This window comes from Ovis aries, chromosome 10 (genome assembly GCF_016772045.2).
Source record: "Ovis aries strain OAR_USU_Benz2616 breed Rambouillet chromosome 10, ARS-UI_Ramb_v3.0, whole genome shotgun sequence".
Taxonomy (NCBI): Eukaryota; Metazoa; Chordata; class Mammalia; order Artiodactyla; family Bovidae; genus Ovis; species Ovis aries.
In genome coordinates this window covers 32,472,432-32,490,940 of record NC_056063.1, presented here as the reverse complement: position 1 = coordinate 32,490,940, position 18,509 = coordinate 32,472,432, and the positions used below count along the sequence as shown (strand labels likewise).

The following is an 18,509-nucleotide window of genomic DNA, read 5'->3' as shown; positions in this document are numbered from 1 at the left end:
GAGGGAGAGGAGGGGGCGAGGGCGCCTGTTACCGCGTGGGTGGGGTTGACAAGAATAGAGTACATTATGCAGTTCATTTAGTTAACAAGTGAAATAATGAGGAAGCGTGCAGAGTGAATGCCAAGAGAAAAGGCACAAAAACCCTATTGAGAGGCCCCGGCCGCTCCTGGCGTAGCCCATCACATGGCAATAGTCCTATTTAAGCGGCGCCGCTGGCGCCTTTCAGCACCACTAGTGCTGGCCAGCACCCCGCGCTCTCTGGGCGGCGCCTCCAGCCGCGGCCTCCCCGGAACGGGCAGCTGCGCGCGGCCGCGGCCCGGGCGAGCGCGCGGGGAGCCCCGGGGTCCGCGGGGCGCCGGGAGCAGGCCGGCGGCGGGGCGGCCGCGCGCCGGGGCCATGCCGCGCTCCTTCCTGGTGGACTCGCTGGTGCTGCGCGAGGCCGGCGAGAAGAAGGCGCCGGAGGGCAGCCCGCCGCCGCTCTTCCCCTACGCGGTGCCGCCGCCGCACGCCCTGCACGGCCTCTCCCCGGGCGCCTGCCACGCGCGCAAGGCTGGGCTGCTGTGCGTGTGCCCGCTCTGCGTCACCGCCTCCCAGCTGCACGGGCCCCCCGGGCCGCCCGCGCTGCCCCTGCTCAAGGCGTCCTTCCCGCCTTTCGGCTCGCAATATTGCCATGCGCCCCTGGGCCGCCAGCACTCGGCCGTGTCGCCCGGGGTCGCTCACAGCCCCGCGGCCGCCGCCGCCGCCGCCGCGCTCTACCAGACCTCGTACTCCCTCCCCGACCCCAGGCAGTTCCACTGCATCTCCGTGGGTAAGCCGCGCGGGGGGAGCAGGGAGGGGACAGACCAAAGCTGGCCAGGCGGGGATAGGGGATGAGGACCCTGGGTTCCTGGGGGTGATCATATCGGGCCTCTGAGGGGGACACTCTGGGTGGCGTGCTACTGGAGAGCTGGGACTGGACCCTGGCAGGGAGGGAGAAGCAGGAAGTTCCGATCCTGGCGGAGACTTCCAGGAGGGAGCGAGGGCTGGGGCTCAGGGCGTTCCATGGAGTGCGGGGCCCGGTGACTGGTGGAGTACCAGGGTCCCTGGGCTTGACGAGGAGGCCGACCGCTATTAGCTGCCGTGCATTGTGTTGGGGCGAAGGGGTGGGAGAGAGCCCAGAATCCCGGGATTCTGACGGCCGCCCACCGGAGGACGGGGCCTCCGGCGCCGAGGTCTGATGGTTTGCGTCTCTGCGCCCCACCCTCTCCAGACAGCAGCTCGAACCCGCTGCCCAGCAGCAAGAGGATGCGTACGGCGTTCACCAGCACGCAGCTGCTAGAGCTGGAGCGCGAGTTCGCCGCCAACATGTACCTGTCCCGCCTGCGCCGCATCGAGATCGCGACCTACCTGAATCTGTCGGAGAAGCAGGTGAAGATCTGGTTCCAGAACCGCCGAGTGAAGCACAAGAAGGAGGGCAAGGGCAGCAACCACCGCGGCGGCAGCGGGGGCGGCGGGGGCGCGGGAGCGGGCGAGGGCGCACCGCAGGGCTGCAAGTGCGCGTCGCTCTCCTCCGCTAAATGCTCCGAGGACGACGATGAAGTGCCCATGTCTCCGTCCTCCTCGGGGAAGGATGACCGCGATCTCACGGTCACTCCCTAGGCGCACGCCTCCCCAGGGAGCCCACCCCAGACACTCCCCGCGCGTGGCTCCAAGACTGGTCCTCGGACACGGCACTGTTTCCCAGGCACCCACTGCCTAAGGCGGTCGCGCACTGAGGTAGCGCGACTTTGCAGGGGTCTTCCGTCCTGGGAAGCGTCAAGAACTTGGCTGACCTGACCTTGGTGTCCCCATCCCAGGGCCCGCGGTTATCCAAAGCGGACTCCCAGCTATGAACACACCGCAAGCGCGCGAATCTTTCCCTGCCCGGCGACACAGCGGCCCGGCCCAGCCCAGCGCCTTGCCGGCGGCCGGCGCCTCCTCGCCCGCCAGCTCCGGACTGGCTCAGGCTTCCTCGCTTCCTTGGCTCTTCTCCACCCTGGGCCAAGCTCGGCCTTTCACCTCTAGGGTGCCCATTCGCTCCTCCCTCTTTTTTTTTTTTTTTTTTGTCTTTCCCTCCCCACCTCTTTGCCACGGTGATTAATCCACTCCCCCCAAAGGCCACACACACTTAGGAACTCCTGGGTTTTGGTGTTTTTCTTTTCCTTTCTCCTCCCCTCCCCACAGAGCCCCTTTGAAGTTCATCGTTCGTTTGTCGCCCCCCCATCCGACCCTTCTGTGCCCATGGCTCTTCTCCCACGAGAGAAACTGCCTGTCGGGAAGCCGGTTCACTTTGTCTTGGAGTCGCTCTGCGTTTCCCCGAGTCCCACTGTCTGCCTCTGAGGACACTCATCTCCCATACCCCAGCCCTGCCCCGGCCTAGCTTGTCATTGTAAGGTCTCTGTAATGCCAAAAGATATTTATTTATTTATTTATGTACAAAATTTTAAATAAACATTTTTTTTTCTTAGAAATCCACATAGCTCTGGATCCCAAGCCAGGTTGGGGCTTCCTGCTGGGGCCGGTGGGGGCTGGGTGGTGGAGTCCGGCTCCATCTCTCACCTTGCTGCTCACCAGCCCCTCTCTACACCCTCAGCACCCTCACACACACCCCCCACCCCGACTCCAACTTCTGTGCCCACTGGCCGGGTGTGCTCCCTGGTCTCAGTCTGGTTCCGGCAAGGTACACCCCCGCATTAGAGAGCCCAGTCCCAAGGGAAGGAAGGGCTCTGCCCGCCCTGTGCCTTTAGTCCTGACCCCTGCAACGTCCCCATCCCGCCTAGGGTTGGGCCCCACCTCCAGGCCAGCCGGTCGGTGTGCCTGTTCCCACCGCCATCCCCAAGGTCAGGGAGTCGGTGAACTTAGTCCTCTGCTGAGCTCGGATTGATAACTTGTTATCAATCATTTTTTAAAAAATCTGTCTTACTTGTTAGGGGCAAATTCCCAGCGAAATGGTGCGACCTCCTCTCGGAAAGGTCCTCATGCTTTGCAAATTTCCTTAGCGTGGGCCCTCCTCCCAAGCCGCGGTTTCGGAGGACCCAAAGGATCCTGCGCCCGGGTTCCCGCGCGGGGCCCAGCGTAGCGGGTGCAGATGGCTCCAAGACCTTACGTTCTCATCTATTCTTAACAACCCCACAGCCCCCGACGACTTAGAATCCACACCCCAGCCCTCCTGTGGAGATAAGCTGGGGTTTTACGCATTACACGGAGGAAGAGACTCTGAAGGTCCGCGGGTTCCTCTGCGCGCACGGCACGTGGCCACCGGAGCCAGGTGTTTCTGTCCAGGAAATCGCAAACGGGAAACAGCGGATCCGGATTCTCATGACCCGCTCCCCCACCCCCACCCCCACCAAACCCCAACCCCGCCCGATCCTGGAAGTCTGGGTCACTTCTTTTCCTGACAGAAATCTCTCCGCCACACACCCCCACACGCACAGCCTGGAGAGAGCCGGACTCCGCGTACTTAAGCAAACACAGGCGTCCCTTTCGGAGAAAGGCGCTAGTGTGCTCAGCACAGTTGCGGGTCATTTCTAAAACCTTCCCGCTTTTCCTTTCAGATAAAGCACATGCGGGGCTCACTCTCCAGGTCTCCTAGAGCAGAGGTGGCTGCGATCTGGCTCCCCACAGAGAGGCCACTCCAGGTTCCTCCTGCAGCCGATGCCTGGATGGTGTCCCAGGCAGAGGAAAGTCTGTCCCGTGCGCCCTCTGGCACCCTCCCCCCTGCCCCCCGTATCCCCATCTGTCTGAACCCCAGTCTCACTGAAGACCGGTTCTCCGCCCACTCAGGAGGAGCCAGCACAAGCCGAACCCAAGATGTTTTATGGCAGACCATGAACAAAATAGCAACTAACTTGTTACAATCCACGCTTCCAACGCTCTCCGAGTTTTGCACTGCTGACCGGCTGATCTGAGAGCCCCTGAATAGTAAAGTTTCGATCCCTTAGCTCCAGTGCCACCCACCAGTCTGTCTGCCTTGAAACTCCGGACCCGGCAGCAGGAGGGCCCCCAGGCCCCGGTCCACCGTGGATCCAGAGGGCTCGCTTTGGGCCAGCCCCTTCCCTGGGTCATGGGACGGGGCGGGGAGGGTGCACCTGAGACCCGCTCTCCGTTGGCACACCCCTGGACCAGGACTGATGTAGGAGATGGGTGGGCCAAGGGCCTGGGGGATGGGGTTGGCGTGGGGAGGTGCGTTGCTGAGAGAGACGGCAATGGAGCTTTGAGAGCCCTGAAGAAGCTGGATCGCTCGCCCGCCCCCGCTGCCCGCCGCCCGCTGCCCGCCGCCCGCCTCAAGCTACCCCCACCCCTTCAGTGTTCGATCCACGCAGGGATTCCTCCTGTCCCCGCTGCTCTCAGAAGCCGCCCATCCAGGGCTGCGCGCCGGGGCCGCACGGCTACAGCTCTAACCGGAGGGCGAGCGCGCCTTCCTTCCTCTCGGCTTTCTCTACCCAGGACTCCATTTCCCCGTCCTGCTCCCAGAAAATCGGCTTTTTCGCTTTCTGGGAATAAATGCAGCCTCCTTGTGGCGGTGCCAGCGGTGACCAAGGCGGACAGGGGCGCAGCGCGGGAGAGCGCGGACAGGGCTGCGGCGGCGAGCGGGGGCCGCTACCGGCTTCTTAGTCCAACGTGCTTTAGTGTCCAACCCTCCTCACCCTGCGGTCTCTGCCGGCCTCGGTCCAGACCGACTCTGCTGCCTGGGTTGGGGCGGCAAGGCACCGCGCGCCTACGGACACGGAGCTTCTTACCTGGGAATTCAGGATCCAGCCCCGTTAACCACCACTCTATTTTCAGCTGTAATTTGGGATAGCAAGGCAAATTGTGAAATTAAAATCAAACTGAGTTATCGGGATGAAATTTCCTGGAAATTATCATCGAGTGTGAGTAATCCACATACGGACCCCTGGTTTATTTCGGGGACAGCACCTTCCTTTTCTCTGTGGTTTAGTGACTAGGAGTCTGGACACCAAAATCCAAGTGATCGACTTTGCAGGTGGTCAGTTGGGTGATCTCCGGCAAGCCACTGGTTCTTCCTAAGCCTCTGTTTCGTCACCCGTAAATGGGGATTTTCTTTGCCGGGTTATCATGCACTGTTACAGGACTGAATTCACCTAAAATACTAAGCACGAGCGAGGTCTGCCAAGTTTCAATAAATGTTGACTAATCTTGCTGTGGTTGTCACTTGTCCTGCCTATAGCTGTGCCTGGGGCATGCTGAGTTATTTACCGAATGCTGGAAAATGACCACTCTCACACAGGCTGCCACTCACACCTAACACTGAGAGGCTGGAGAACACACGCAAATACAAATGTTTCCAGGACTCCTTCGTCAGTCTGTCGTTCAGAGAACCAGTAATGGCCAGGAACTGCCCAGGCGCTGAGACTCACCGAAGTTCAGACAGGGACTCTCCACCTGCATTTACACCAGTTTCTCAATTTCCCACTACTGACACTTTGGGCTAAAATATTCTCTCTGTGGGGACCATCCTGTGCACTGTGGGATGTTTCAGAGCATCTCTGGCCTCCACCCACTAGATGCTAGAAGCACCCTTCTCCCTGTGGTGACAACCAACAGTGTCTCCAGACACTGTTCCCAGATGCCCCGCGGGGGAACATTTCTTTTCTGAGACCCAGTCTTCAGGTTGAGAAGCACTGATTTAGACTTGTGTCTTTTCTGCTGACGTTAGCTAGTCTGCAGTGGCCAGCATTTGGTAGCCTAGCTCCAAGCACTTCTCTCCTTCCCTTCATCCATCCCTCAGGAAATAGTTGAACCTTCTCCACTGGGGGCTCTGGACTCTGCACTCAGGAGGGGCTTGAGAGGACCAAGAGGAAAAAGAAGGTGGTGGGGTGTGGGGGGAGAGACCACAGGTGCCTGGGAGCAGGCTGGCCAGCCCTGGACGTCTGGCTTGAAAGCGTGGATCCTTCTGGAGGCGTGCTGGGTGAGCGGAGTGGAAGGGCCAGTAGGCCTTTCCAAGAACCTGCTATCCTGTGGTCCTGTGACCTGTGGACAGCTGGGCTCCCTCTTCAGTCATGTCCATGGGTACCCACAGGACCATACTTTGGGGAAAGATATCAGGAGCCCGGGAGAAATCCCCCCCCTGTCAAGGACACACACTGACCACCACCACCACCAAGGTGGTTCTTCTGGGTCACAAACAGTGTCTGTTTTGCCAGTGTCTGCAAGTCTGAAGCTAGAAAGCAATTCTTTTTCAACAATTCTGGTTCAACACAAGGACCCCTGAGAGTAGTGTCCACTGAGCACATCATTCACTTTTTCTGAGAAAAGGCTCTGGAAGGGCAAAGAGCAGGAAGTCCCTGGGGACAACTAAGAGCAAAAAAAGAGGGCAGAGGTCAGGGGAGTGGGTCCCAGAAGTCTCCCTGGCATGGACGAGGGTTGCCTGGGCCATGGGCCCTGAGACTGGGCTCTGGGGGTGAGTAAAGTGCTGTCGGACAAATCAGAAGCAGACTCACCCACAAAGTGAGGAAGGGGCTGATTCCAGTGGGGCAGTAACCCCACCCCACCCCAGGGTCTCCCCGTCTTGTATGTGGTGATCACAGGTGGACTTCTACTTGTTGTCATAGTCACGCAGCTGTGTCCAACTCTGCGACCCCATGGACTGCAGCACGCCAGGCCTCCTGGTCCCTCACTATCTCCTAGAGTTTGTCCAAGTTCATGTCTGTTGAATCGGTGATGCCATCCAACCATCTCATCCTCTGCTGCCCTCTTCTCCTTTTCCTTCTTGCCTTTGATCTTACCCAGCATCAGGTCTTTTCCAATAGTGACATCCTAATAAAGTGTGAGTGTGCGTGTGTGCATGTGTGCGTGTGTGTGTGTGTGTGTGTGTGTGTTGGAGATGCTGAAATGAAAGGAAAGTAAAGAAACGTGGAGGAGAACCAGGTCACCCTGAAGTTGGGTGACACCCAGCTTCAGGGCATCCTGTCACAATGAACCCAAGCCCTGGTGCTCCTATGGTAGAACTCTCCCTAGAAATGACCAAGACACCCCAGGTCTTGGCACCTCACAGCCTGGTGTCCAGCCTCCATCTGTGAGCGAACTTTCCTTCCCAGCTCAGGAGGAAGTGCCGCCCAAGGCATCTGTTTCAGGCAAGAGTGGGTGAGGGGATAGAGAAGCTGTGGTACATATATACGAGGGAATACTACTAAGCCACGAAAAGGAGTGCATTTGAGTCCATTCTAATGAGGTGGATGAACCTAGAGCCTATTATACAAAGTGAAGTAAGTCAGAAAGAGGAAAATGAATATTGTATGTTAACACATATATATGGAACCTAGAAAGATTGTCCTGATGAACCTGTTCACAGAGCAGCAATGGAGACACAGACATAGACAACAGACTTCTGGGCAAGGTCGGGGGAGAGGGGGAGATGGACGGAGAGGGCAGCATGGACGTGTGTACACTAACATACGTAACAGAACAGACAGCCAGTGGGAATCTGCTGTGTGACTCAGGGTTCTGTCACAACCTAGAGGGGTGGGAATGTGTGGGAGGTGGGAGGGAGGTTCAAGAGGGAGGGGACATACGTACATCAATGGCTAAGTCATGTTGCTATATGGCAGAAACCAAACCAATATTGTAGAGCAATCATCAATCAATGAAAAATAAATAAATATAATTTTAAAAAATAGAGTGGGTGAGAAAGGTGCCACCACAGTCAGGGGACCGGACACGAGTTCAGGGCACGGCTCAGGGGCCCTGCAGTGAGGAGCTTCCCTTGCTGGTCTCACTGGACCCCAGGCTTTTGCATCAGGAGAGGAAGGGGCCACTTCCATAAGCTCCCTGTCCCCGGCGAGGGCCAGAGAGAAGCAGAGGTCTGCTGCCTCGACGCCCCGATGCTGAGCATGTCTCGAGTGGCTCTGTTATGGGCTGAATTGTGCTGCCCCACACTCCCCGTGAGCAGGCTGACACCTTAACCCTCAGAATGCGAGCAAGCTTGGAGATGGGGGTCTTTGAAGAGGTGATTACGGTTAGATGAGCTTGTAAATGTGGGGCCCCAATCTGAGATAAGAGGTGTCCTCTTACAAAGAGGCCGAGGCAGAGGACAGCCACTCAGAATGGCAAGCCTATGAAGACATGTGTGTTTGCTAAGTCGCTTCCATCATGTCCGACTCTTACAACCCCATGGACTGTAGCCTGCTGAACTCCTCTGTCCACGGGATTCTCTAGGCAAGAATACTGGAGTGGGTTGCCATTTCCTTCTCCAGGGGATCTTCCTGACCCAGGGGTCAAAACTGCGTCTCTTGCAGCTCCTGCGTTGGCAGGCGGATTCTTGACCACTGAGCCACCGGGGAAGCCCCGGTGGGGAAGGCAAATGGAGGAGAGAGGCCTCGGGAGAAACGGACCCTGCCAACACCTTGATCCAAGACCTCCAGCAGCCATAATGGAGAGAAGATGAACTTCTGTTGTGAAGCCACGCAGTCTGTGTGCGGCATTTGGCACGGCAACCCTAGGAGACTAAGACAAGCTCTGATTCAGGTGAGGGCTCTCTAGAGTCACCCCAATCCCCGCCACGAAAGCAAGGACATAAGAAGAGCGCGATGCCAAGGGCACTGTGCTGGGAGTCAGGCCCCTCGGACACCTGAGGTCCACACCCAATTATGCCACCAACTTTGCACAAATCATGATCTTTCTGGATCTCGGCCTCCTTTTCTCTCAAGTCAAGGGGTACCAGTGACATCAGTGAGGTTTTCCCTTTTCTTTGTCTGACCAGGACTGTTTCCCTTCTTCTTTTTACTCTAAATGTTTATTTACTTATTTATTTAATTTTGGCTACATTGTGTCTTGGTTGCGGCACATGGAATTTTCACTGCAGTGCAGGGGCTTCTCTCTAGTTGCCACAAGAGGGCCTAGTTACCCTGCTGCACAACGGACCTTAGAGCCCTGACCAGGGATCGAACCTGCATCCCCTGCATTAACCACTGGACCACCAGGGAAGTCCCCCTCCCACACTTTCTAATAAACATCGGGATATTGTCAAATGTGAATTATGGGGGGAAAAAGGAGGCCCCCATTGAGGTAGACATTCACACATTGAAGGATTTCCCCATAGCCAGGCACCCATGTTCCACAACAGAATCCAGCGAGGACCGGATATTTACTGCTGGGCGTAGGACCTGGACCCCACATCTTCCCCAGAAGTCTGAATTTGGAGAGGAGTGAATCAGAGATGGCTGTTTCAGCTAGAGATTATTTCCCATGACTGTGAAGCTGACAGCCTCTGAGTGATGGCGGATGAACTATGACAGTGGTGGAACGAACTGTCCAGCGAGCCCCAGAGGCCACGTCCACTCAGACTGCCTGGTGGAGAGACCTTGGCTGTCTCTTCCCTCCCTTCCTGCCTGGTTTCCCGGCCATTTCACCAGCTTTCCCACTGATTCTGTGGACTACCAGATGGCTTCTCATTCAACACCTTTTCTGCTTAGGTAGTGGGAAATGGTTTCTGTTGTCTGCAGCTGAGATCTCTCAGTGATTCAGGAATCCGTGCCACGTCAGAGCTGTTTAGATCCCGCACAGGACCGTGACCAGGCCTGGGACAAGCGTGACTGTTCCATCCGTGGAACAGAGTCAGTCTCTGTGACCAGCACTGCTGCACATAGGGGTCCCTGGACCAGAGCTTTAAGGCTGGTGTCCATGCGTTCCCCTTGAAGGCAATGGGGCACTCAGACCTGTGTGGATGGTTTCAGAGTTCAACGTCCAGGTGTGAGGGCACGAGTCGCAGCTGGTGCATGAGCTGGCCTCACCCTGGAGCACCGCTGGGCTTCCTGCGGGGGCGGCAGGGAAGCCATACTCAGGTGTGCACAGGGACTCAGGATACAACCTCTCCATCCATCCCGCCTGGCCAGGCCCTCTGAGGTGGCTGTCCCCGCTGGACACACTCACTGAACTTCTCAGTCTGTGGGGTGCTTTGCTACTATCAGGGAAGAATCTACCGGCTCTCTAAGATACTCCATGCTAGTTAAGAACGTCCTGAGACTTCTCCGGTGGTCCAGCAGTTAAGACTTCTCGCTCCCAATGCAGGGGACTCGGGTTTGATCCTTGGTCCAGGAACCAGATACCTCGCGCTGCAGCTAAGACCCAGCACAGCCAAATAAATAAAGGTACTTTTTTTTAATGTTGTAGAGGCACTCAATAACTCTACTCATCACAGTCCTTTTTATCATGTGTATCAGAAACTGATTTCAAGCTACTTTAGGCTAAAAGGTGTCTTGTTGGTTCACCGAACCAATTAAGTTCCTGGAGAGTGCAGTTGTCTTCAGGAGCTCCAGAGACGTGACAACCCGGGGAGACAGCTCACCCCCTCCCCTGCCCTTGGCTTTGCTCCTCTCTGGCCACGAGGTTCCCGCCTTTCCTGCTGTGGAGGTTCTGTCCTTGCAGGTGGGAGTGTGGGTCTGGGAGCAGGCAAAATGTGGCAATGGACACAGCCAGCTCCAGGCTCACCTCATCCCAGCTGAACCGCACTTCTCCTGCCCAGAGTCCCATGGTGGTGGCCAGAGGGGCGGCAGGGGTTGTCCAAGGTGGTAACCCTAGAGGTGACCATCCTAACCACAGGGCAGCTCTGCTTGGACCACGTGTCAATCCTGTGGCTGTGGGCAGGGATGGCGTCAGGTGGATTCTATGGCAAGAGTAGGGAACTGGGGCTCGTTGACATTGTCTGTTGAGGTAAACAGCCTGGTTCCCTATTTCACACAACTAGGGACTCTCAGACAACACAGCCTCCCTCGCCTACCCAGTCCGAGGGCCAAGCCTAGTGCCTGCAGAAGTGATTTCAAAAATACAACAGTCCGCTTTAAAAAGTTACCTTGGGCACAAAATCTAACTTTTTCCTACACAATACCTTCCCATTTGGCTTTCCTAAGGGACTTTTACATTGCTTTCCACCAGGGACAGGAAGGCAGAAGGGTGTCCTGTTCCCCTCTCCAAGCCCAGCCCCACTCCTGAGAGCTTGCAGGATTACCAACTCCCATCGCTTTTGCTTTTTACTGTTACACTCTCAACACTGGAAAACTGTACGTACTTATGTGTGTTTCTGTCACCCATGCAGCGATGCCCAGTGCCACGAGAGGGATGTTTTCATGGGAGACAGAATGCAAAGGGATTCTGGCAGTGAGAAAGCCAACCAGTTAAACACTCTCTGATCCTGGCTCCCTCTCTGCTGGGCTCTCACAGCCTCTGATCTATCTCTGCCATGCAATTTCACTTCATAACCTTGGCCCAGCACACCAAACCTAATATGACACACGCTGAGTAACTGCAACCCCCCTGGCCCACCAGCATCTTTTAATTAAAATGTTAATTAAATATCAACCCCACTTCAGCCCAGAAAGAAGGGTTTAAACTCTAAAAGGATTCTGAAATTCTTTCATCAACTTAAGGCATTTTGGGGATACGGTTTGTATGAAAGATGCTTCAGAAAATGAAGTTGTCATGTATTGTACGTATAAATAAACCTTTCAGCTCCCTGGCAGAACCCAAGCTCAGTGGGGCTGGAAAAGCATTCTGGGTATTGGCATGCAAATGAGCGTGTCAACAGCGGTTACGGGGCACCTCGGAGTGGTAAACAAGCCGATTGTCATGGGAAATGTAGTCGGCGCTGCTCTGTTTGAAACTGTTTTGCAAATCCCTTGTTTGGTTAGATTTCTGAACGTTGAGTTTGTGAACTCAATAATACAGCTTAATACCAAATTCCCAGTCACACCATCTTTAGACGCCCGACAGCGCCGTGCACACCATAAAGGGCCGCACAAGCCGGCGTGCCCAATCAGACTTGGAATGCACACATGGAAGGCCGGAGGGAGATGTCAGACGCCATTGGAATAGGACCAGCGTGAAGACGGGTGGGTGCATGGACCCCTTGATCAGCAACTGGGGGGCTGGGTGTGGATGGCGTGCCAGCCCTCCACCCCTGGCTGCACCATGCCTCGGCCCAGGCTCACCTTCTCAGAGCTGTTTCTTCTCCCAGTCCGACTGGCCAACTCCTTCCTCAGCCTCCTCTGGGAAGCCTCCTAGGCCTTCCCGGCGGCAGGACCAGACTGTCCATCTCAGGAAGTGTCCATCTCATTCATTCAATGAATGCATCAGTGCGTTTTCCCTGCTGGGCCTGGCTGCCCCCGCCCCCCACCGCTGTGGCTCCCAACCTAAGTGGTGCTCCTCGAGGCCAGATGCTGGGTCTGACCCCTCGGAGTCCTGGTTCCGTGCCCCTGCTGCTGCAACCCAGCCTCTGCACCTCCCTGCTGGCCCCCTGCTCGCCGGGGGAAGGGCTCTGCTCCCCATCCAACCCCCTGCCCATCGTTCCTTCCAAACCCACGCTGAGGCTTTTGTCAGTGACCTCAGAACCCATTTCTCTGAAGAGCCCCTTGTCCTGGAGGCCAGCCCTAAAGACGCCTTTGCTGGAAAAGGACATCAGCCCCCCAACAGTCACCCCAGAGCCTGTGATCTCAGGAGCAGGCGCATGTGGTGGAGAGTGGGCAGCCCACAGGGAGAGCAGCTGCCTCGTGAACCGCCCACTGACTGTGGAGACGTGCCCCGAGGCACCACAAGGGAAATAGGCCGTGCTGCCCTTGTGGGGTACAGGTTTGGTCGTGGAGCCGAAACTGTCCTACATGGTCTAGTTCAGAAACAACTGAGGTCCCTGTCTGAACCTGCCTCCATGTCTGCCTGTCTCCTCTGATCACTCCCATCACCCACTGTGATGGGGTGAACAGTATCCCCCCAGATTCACAGGTGGAAGCTCTGACCCCCGGGGGCTCAGAATGTGGCTGTATTTGGAGTGAGGGCCTTGAGAGAGGTGATGGAGTTAAAAGCAAAACTATGGGTGCAGCCCCTAACCCATCCTGACTGGTGTTCTTACTAGAAGAGGAAATCTGGGCACAGACACACCACACCCACAGTGGGCAAGCCATGTGGACACAGCGAGAAGGGCACCGCCTGCAAGACAAGAACAGAGGCTTCAGGAGGAACCAGCCCTGCCGAGCCCTGATCTCTCACCTCCGGCCTCCAGACTGTGAGGACATACCGTCTGCTGCTTAAGCCCCTCGGCCTGCAGTGTTCCGTCCTGGCAGCCTGAGCCACTAAGACATCCAGCACACATACACATCTTCTCTTCATGCAGAGAAGAGACAGAACAGAAAAGCAGAAGGATACAGCAGACCTGGAAAGCACTATGAACCAATTCAACACAATTAAGACTCATACAGTTTTCACATAACAGCAGGATACAAGTTCTATTCAAGTTCCCACAGACCATAGAACCTGGAGACACTAACATATCCAAGGGCATAAAACAAGGTGCAAAAATTTCATGGTCTGAAAATTAGAGACACCAAGAGAACATTTCACGCCAAGATGGGCACAATGAAGGACAGAAATGGTATGGACCTAACAGAGGCAGAAGATATTAAGAAGACGTGGCAAGAATACACAGAAGAACTATACAAAAACGATCTTCATGTCCAGGATAACCATGAAAATGTGATCACTCACCTACAGCCAGACATCCTGGAATGCAAAGTCAAGTGGGCCTTAGGAAACATCACTATGAACAAAGCTTGTGAAGGTGATGGAATTCCAGTTGAGCTATTTCAAATCCCAAAAGATGATGCTGTGAAAGTGCTGCACTCAATATGCCATCAAATTTGGAAAACTTAGCAGTGGCCACAGGACTAGAAAAGGGCAGTTTTCATTCCAGTCCCAAAGAAGGGCAATTGCCAAAGAATGTTCAAACTACTGCACAATTGCACTCATCTCAAACGTGAGCAAAGTCATGCTCAAAATTCTCCAAGCCAGGCTGCAACAGCATGTGAACCATGAACTTCAGGATGTTCAAGCTGGATTCAGAAAAGGCAGAGGAACCAGGTAACAAATTATCCACATCTGTCAGATCATAGAAAAAGCAAGAGAATTCCAGAAAAAAAATCCGCTTTATTGACTATGCCAAAGCCTTTGACTATGTAGATTGCAACAAACTGTGGAATGTTCTTCAAGAGATGTGAATACCAGACCACCTTACCTACCTCCTGGGAAATCTGTATGTAAGTCAAGAAGCAATAGTTAGAACTGGACATGGAACAACAGACTGGTTCCAAATTGGGAAAGGAGTACATCAAGGCTGTATATTGTCACCCTGCTTATTTAACTTATATGCAGAGTACATCATGAGAAATGCCAGGCTGGATGAAGCACAAACTGGAATCAATATTGCCAGGGGTAATATCAATAACCTCAGATACACAGATGACACCACCCTTATGGCAGAAAGTGAAGAAGAACTAAAGAGCCTCTTAATGAAGGTGAAAGAGGAGAGCAAAAAAGTTGGCTTGAAGCTCAACATTCAGAAAACTAAGATCATGGCATCCAGTCCCATCACTTCATGGCAAATTGATGGGGAAACAGTGGAAACAGTGGCTGACTTTATTTTTCTGGGCTCCAAAATCACTGCAGATGATGACTGTAGCCATAAAATTAAAAGACTCTTGCTCCTTGGAAGAAAAACTATGACCAACCTAGACAGCATATTAAGCAGCAGAGACATTACTTTGCCAACAAAGATCCGTCTAGTCAAAGCTATGGTTTTTCCAGTAGTCATGTATGGATGTGAGCGTTGGATTATAAAGAAAGCTGAGGGCCAAAGAACTGATGCTTTTAAACTGTGGTCTTGACAGTAGAGAGTCCCTTGGACTGCAAGGAGATTCAACCAGTCAATCCTAAAGGAAGTCAGTCCTGAATATTCATTGGAAGGACTGATGCTGAAGCTGAATCTCTAATACTTTGGTCAACTGATGTGAAGAACTGACTCATTGGAAGAGACCTTGATGCTGGGCAAGGTTGAAGGCAGGAGGAGAAGGGGACGACAGAGGATGAGATGGTTGGATGGCATCACTGACTCGATGAACATGAGTTTGAGTAGGCTCTGGGAGTTGGTGATGGACAGGCAAGCCTGGTGTGCTGCAGTCCATGGGGTGACAAAGGGTCGGACACGACTGAGCCACTGAACTGAACAGAGTGAAAGGTATTGAAATCATACAGCATCTGTTCTCTTATTGCTGTGAAATCTAATCCTCAGCCAGATGTGGGAGTTCTGACAGGGCCGCCTGGGTGTGAAATGCCACACGAGCTGCCCCTCCTGGGGTGTGTGGCCCTTCCCAGGAGTGCCCAGGCAGGGCCAGATAGCCACGGAGCCCTGGTGCCTCTACAAAACTCCCCCACCAACTCAGACCCCCTGCCCTGATCATGCATCTGCTTCCTCATCAAGGCTGCCGAGTACAACTAGTCTATGTATCAGGTAACGGTGAGAAAAACTATCCTGAGAGGACGCTTACATCTGAGAGGGGGACAAAGACTGTAAGCAAATCACCACAAATTAGAGAAAAACCCACAGCCCAGTGAAGAAAGCAGAAGAGAAAAACTTGATCAGGACTGGGAGGGACCTGAGATCTTCAGGATGGAGAGGAGTAAACCAGGCCAAGGTCTAGGTGTGGAAGGAAGTCCCGCCCAGGGCAGCCCGTGCAGAGGACGTGGGGTCACAAGGCACGAGGCTCTCTGCCAGAGCCAGGAGGCCCAGGGGTGAGAGGGCAAAGGGCAGGTGTGCACCTAGTACTGAACCTGGTTAGCTGGACTAAGGCATGAGGGTTCGTTCTAAGAGCACTGGAGGGACTGTCCTGGCGGTCAGTGCTTAAGAGTCCGCCTTGCGATGTGGTGGATGCAGGTTTGAGCCCTTGTTCAAGAAGCTCCCACATGCTGCAGAGCAACTACTGAGCCTGCACGCCACAACTAGAGTCTGTGCTGCAGTGAAAGACCTTCCATGACGCAATGAAGACCAGATGCAGCAAGTAAATAAATAAAAATATTTTTTAAAAAGAGCAGTGGAACCCATTGTAGAGTTTTAAGCAGAGGCTTGCCTCAATCACACCTGTCTTTTGAAGGGTTCACCTTGGCTGCAGCACGGAAAACCGATGGGAGGGAGGCAAGAGTCTTTAGGGGGAAGCCAGCAGGTGTTGCGGAGAGGGCAATGGCACCCCACTCCAGTACTCTTGCCTGGAAAATCCCACGGATGGAGGAGCCTGATAGGCTGCAGTCCATGGGGTCGCTAGAGTCGGACATGACTGAGTGACTTCACTTTCATTTTCCACTTTCAGGCATTGGAGAAGGAAATGGCAACCCACTCCAGTGCTCTTGTGTGGAGAATCCCAGGGATGGGGGAGCCTGGTGGGCTGCCGTCTATGGGGTCGCACAGAGTTGGACACGACTGAAGCGACTTAGCAGCAGCAGCAGCAGGTGTTTTCGAGACCATTCTTGCCGTTCTTGCAGGGACAAACCTGGACGAAAACAAAATCACCTCCCAGCAAAGGGCCCCTTCACTCTGTTCGGAAAGTTCTCTCATCTGCCTGCTACGGAGCTAGGTTCTTCCATGAAAGGCCTGCTCTTTCAAGTCAAAGTCTGGAGCCCTGGTGCATGCAAACGTTCCTGCAGGACAATGCCCCCCTGCATGGCCAGCTTGGACAAGTTACCAGAAATGAACACAGTGGACAAGCACTTGCCAGGAAGGCAGGATCTCAGAACCGAGCTTCCCTGGGCCAGCGCTAGACCAGGCCTGGATGTGGGAGGCAGGAGAGAGTTCCAGAGAGCGGGGAGGAGCATGGGTGGTGCAGCCAGGAGGAGAAGGGTTGAATCCTTAATCCTTCGAGCTCTTTACTACTATTATTTCTGTTTCACACATAAGCTTCAGTTCAGAGAAGCTGAGCAACTTGCCTCAGGTCGTCACACAGCCCAGAGCTGTTAAGAGTCAGGACACAGACGGGGTCCATAGGTCTGAGGCTGTGTCCACCTCAACCACAGTTCTTGGGAGCCCACTCTGGAGAACCCAGGCAGCGGCCCCATGGAGGATGAGTGTGAGGACCACCCCAAACCCCACTGGCAAGGGACTGGCACACAGGGAAGCACAGTGAACACTCATTAAATGAATCCCCGATCATCACAGGGGAAACCATGTGTGCTTGCTTTGTAAACAGTAAAACCCTGGATTTTCAGGGGAGTTTGAATAGCTCCAGTCTCTTTACTGGAAAAAACTCCTCAAATGTGTTAGTGTTAGTTGTTTAGTCGTGTCCAACTCTTTGCAACCCCAGGGACTGTAGCTTGCCAGGCTCCTCTGTCCATGGGATTCCCCAGGCAAGAATACTGGAGTGGGTTGCCATTTCCTTCTCCAGGGATCTTCCTGACCTAGGGGTCAAACCTTCAAACCCACTTCTCCTGCATTGGCAGGCAGATTCTTTACCACTGAGCCACTAGGGAAGCCCTCAAATGTGCCCACCGAAAGGCAAACACAACTGTCCAGACCTATATCTCAGCCTTAAAACCTTTAAACCCACATGCATTCACAAAACATGCTCTACCACGTTTCTTCAGTGCACCAGACCAGTGGTTTTAAAGACACAGCAGTAACCAGATGGACAAGGTCACTGCTTTCAGACCAGTGGGTGAAAGAAGCCCCCAAAGCAATACATAAACAAGATACAGAAATGGGTGTGTTACAAAGAACATGGGAGTTATGGAGAAGCCATTTTCAGCAGAGTGGTCAGGGGAGCCTTTGCCAAGAAGGAACGACCACTGGAAACTTGAATAATGAGCAGGGGATGGAGGTGGCAAGAGCTGGAAGAGGGGCACTCTGTGTGGAAAACCCAGCGTGTGCAAAGGCCCTGGGGCAGAGAGAGACTTGAGCAGAAGAGAAAGGAGGTTCATCTCACTGGAGCAAGGGGCATAGAGGGGCTCCAGCTGGAAAACAGGATGATGCCACATGACAAGGAGACTTCAGGGCAGGTAAAAGAGTTAGATTTTATTTTTAAATTTTATTTTTCATATTCTTTCTTTGGTCTATGATGTTGTTGTTCAGTTGCTGAGTCACGTCCAACTCTTGGTGATCCCATGAACTGCAGCACACGAGGCTTCCCTGTCCTTCACTATCTCCTAGAGTTTGCTCAAACTCATGTCCACTGAGTCAGTGATGCCATCCAACCGTCTCATTCTCTGTTGTCCCCTTCTCCTCTTGCCCTCAATCTTTCCCAGCATCAGGGTCTTTTCCAATGAGTTGGCTTTTCACATCAGGTGGACAAAGTATTGGAGCTTCAGCATCAGTCCCTCCAGTGACTATTCAGGGTTGATTTCCTTTAGGATTGACTGGTTTGATCTCTTTGCTGTTGAAGGGACTCTTAAGAGTCTTCTCCAGCACCACAGTACAAAAGCATCAATTCTTTGGAGCTCAGACTTCCTTATGGTCCAGCTCTCACATCTGTACTACTGGAAAAACCATTAATACAGTTGTTCCATATAAGGTTCTAACTGTTTCTTCTTGACCCACATACAGATTTCTCAGGAGACAGATAAGGTGGTCTGCTATTCCCATCTCTTAAAGAATTTTCCAGTTTGTTGTGATCCACATAGTCAAAGGCTTTAGCATAGTCAATGAAGCAGATGTTTTTCTGGAATCCCTTGCT

The 18,509-nt window shown here is 54.0% G+C and overlaps 1 protein-coding gene across 1 annotated transcript; it reads left to right on the top strand.

Annotated features, from left to right (window-relative positions):
- Nucleotides 1-297: 297 nt before the first annotated feature.
- GSX1 (GS homeobox 1) lies at nucleotides 298-2,781 on the top strand. Its single transcript, XM_012185009.5, has 2 exons — nucleotides 298-808; nucleotides 1,250-2,781. The coding sequence occupies exons 1-2, from the start codon at nucleotides 397-399 to the stop codon at nucleotides 1,636-1,638; spliced, it is 801 nt and encodes a 266-aa protein (XP_012040399.3). The 5' UTR covers nucleotides 298-396; the 3' UTR covers nucleotides 1,639-2,781.
- The last annotated feature ends 15,728 nt before the right edge of the window (nucleotides 2,782-18,509 follow it).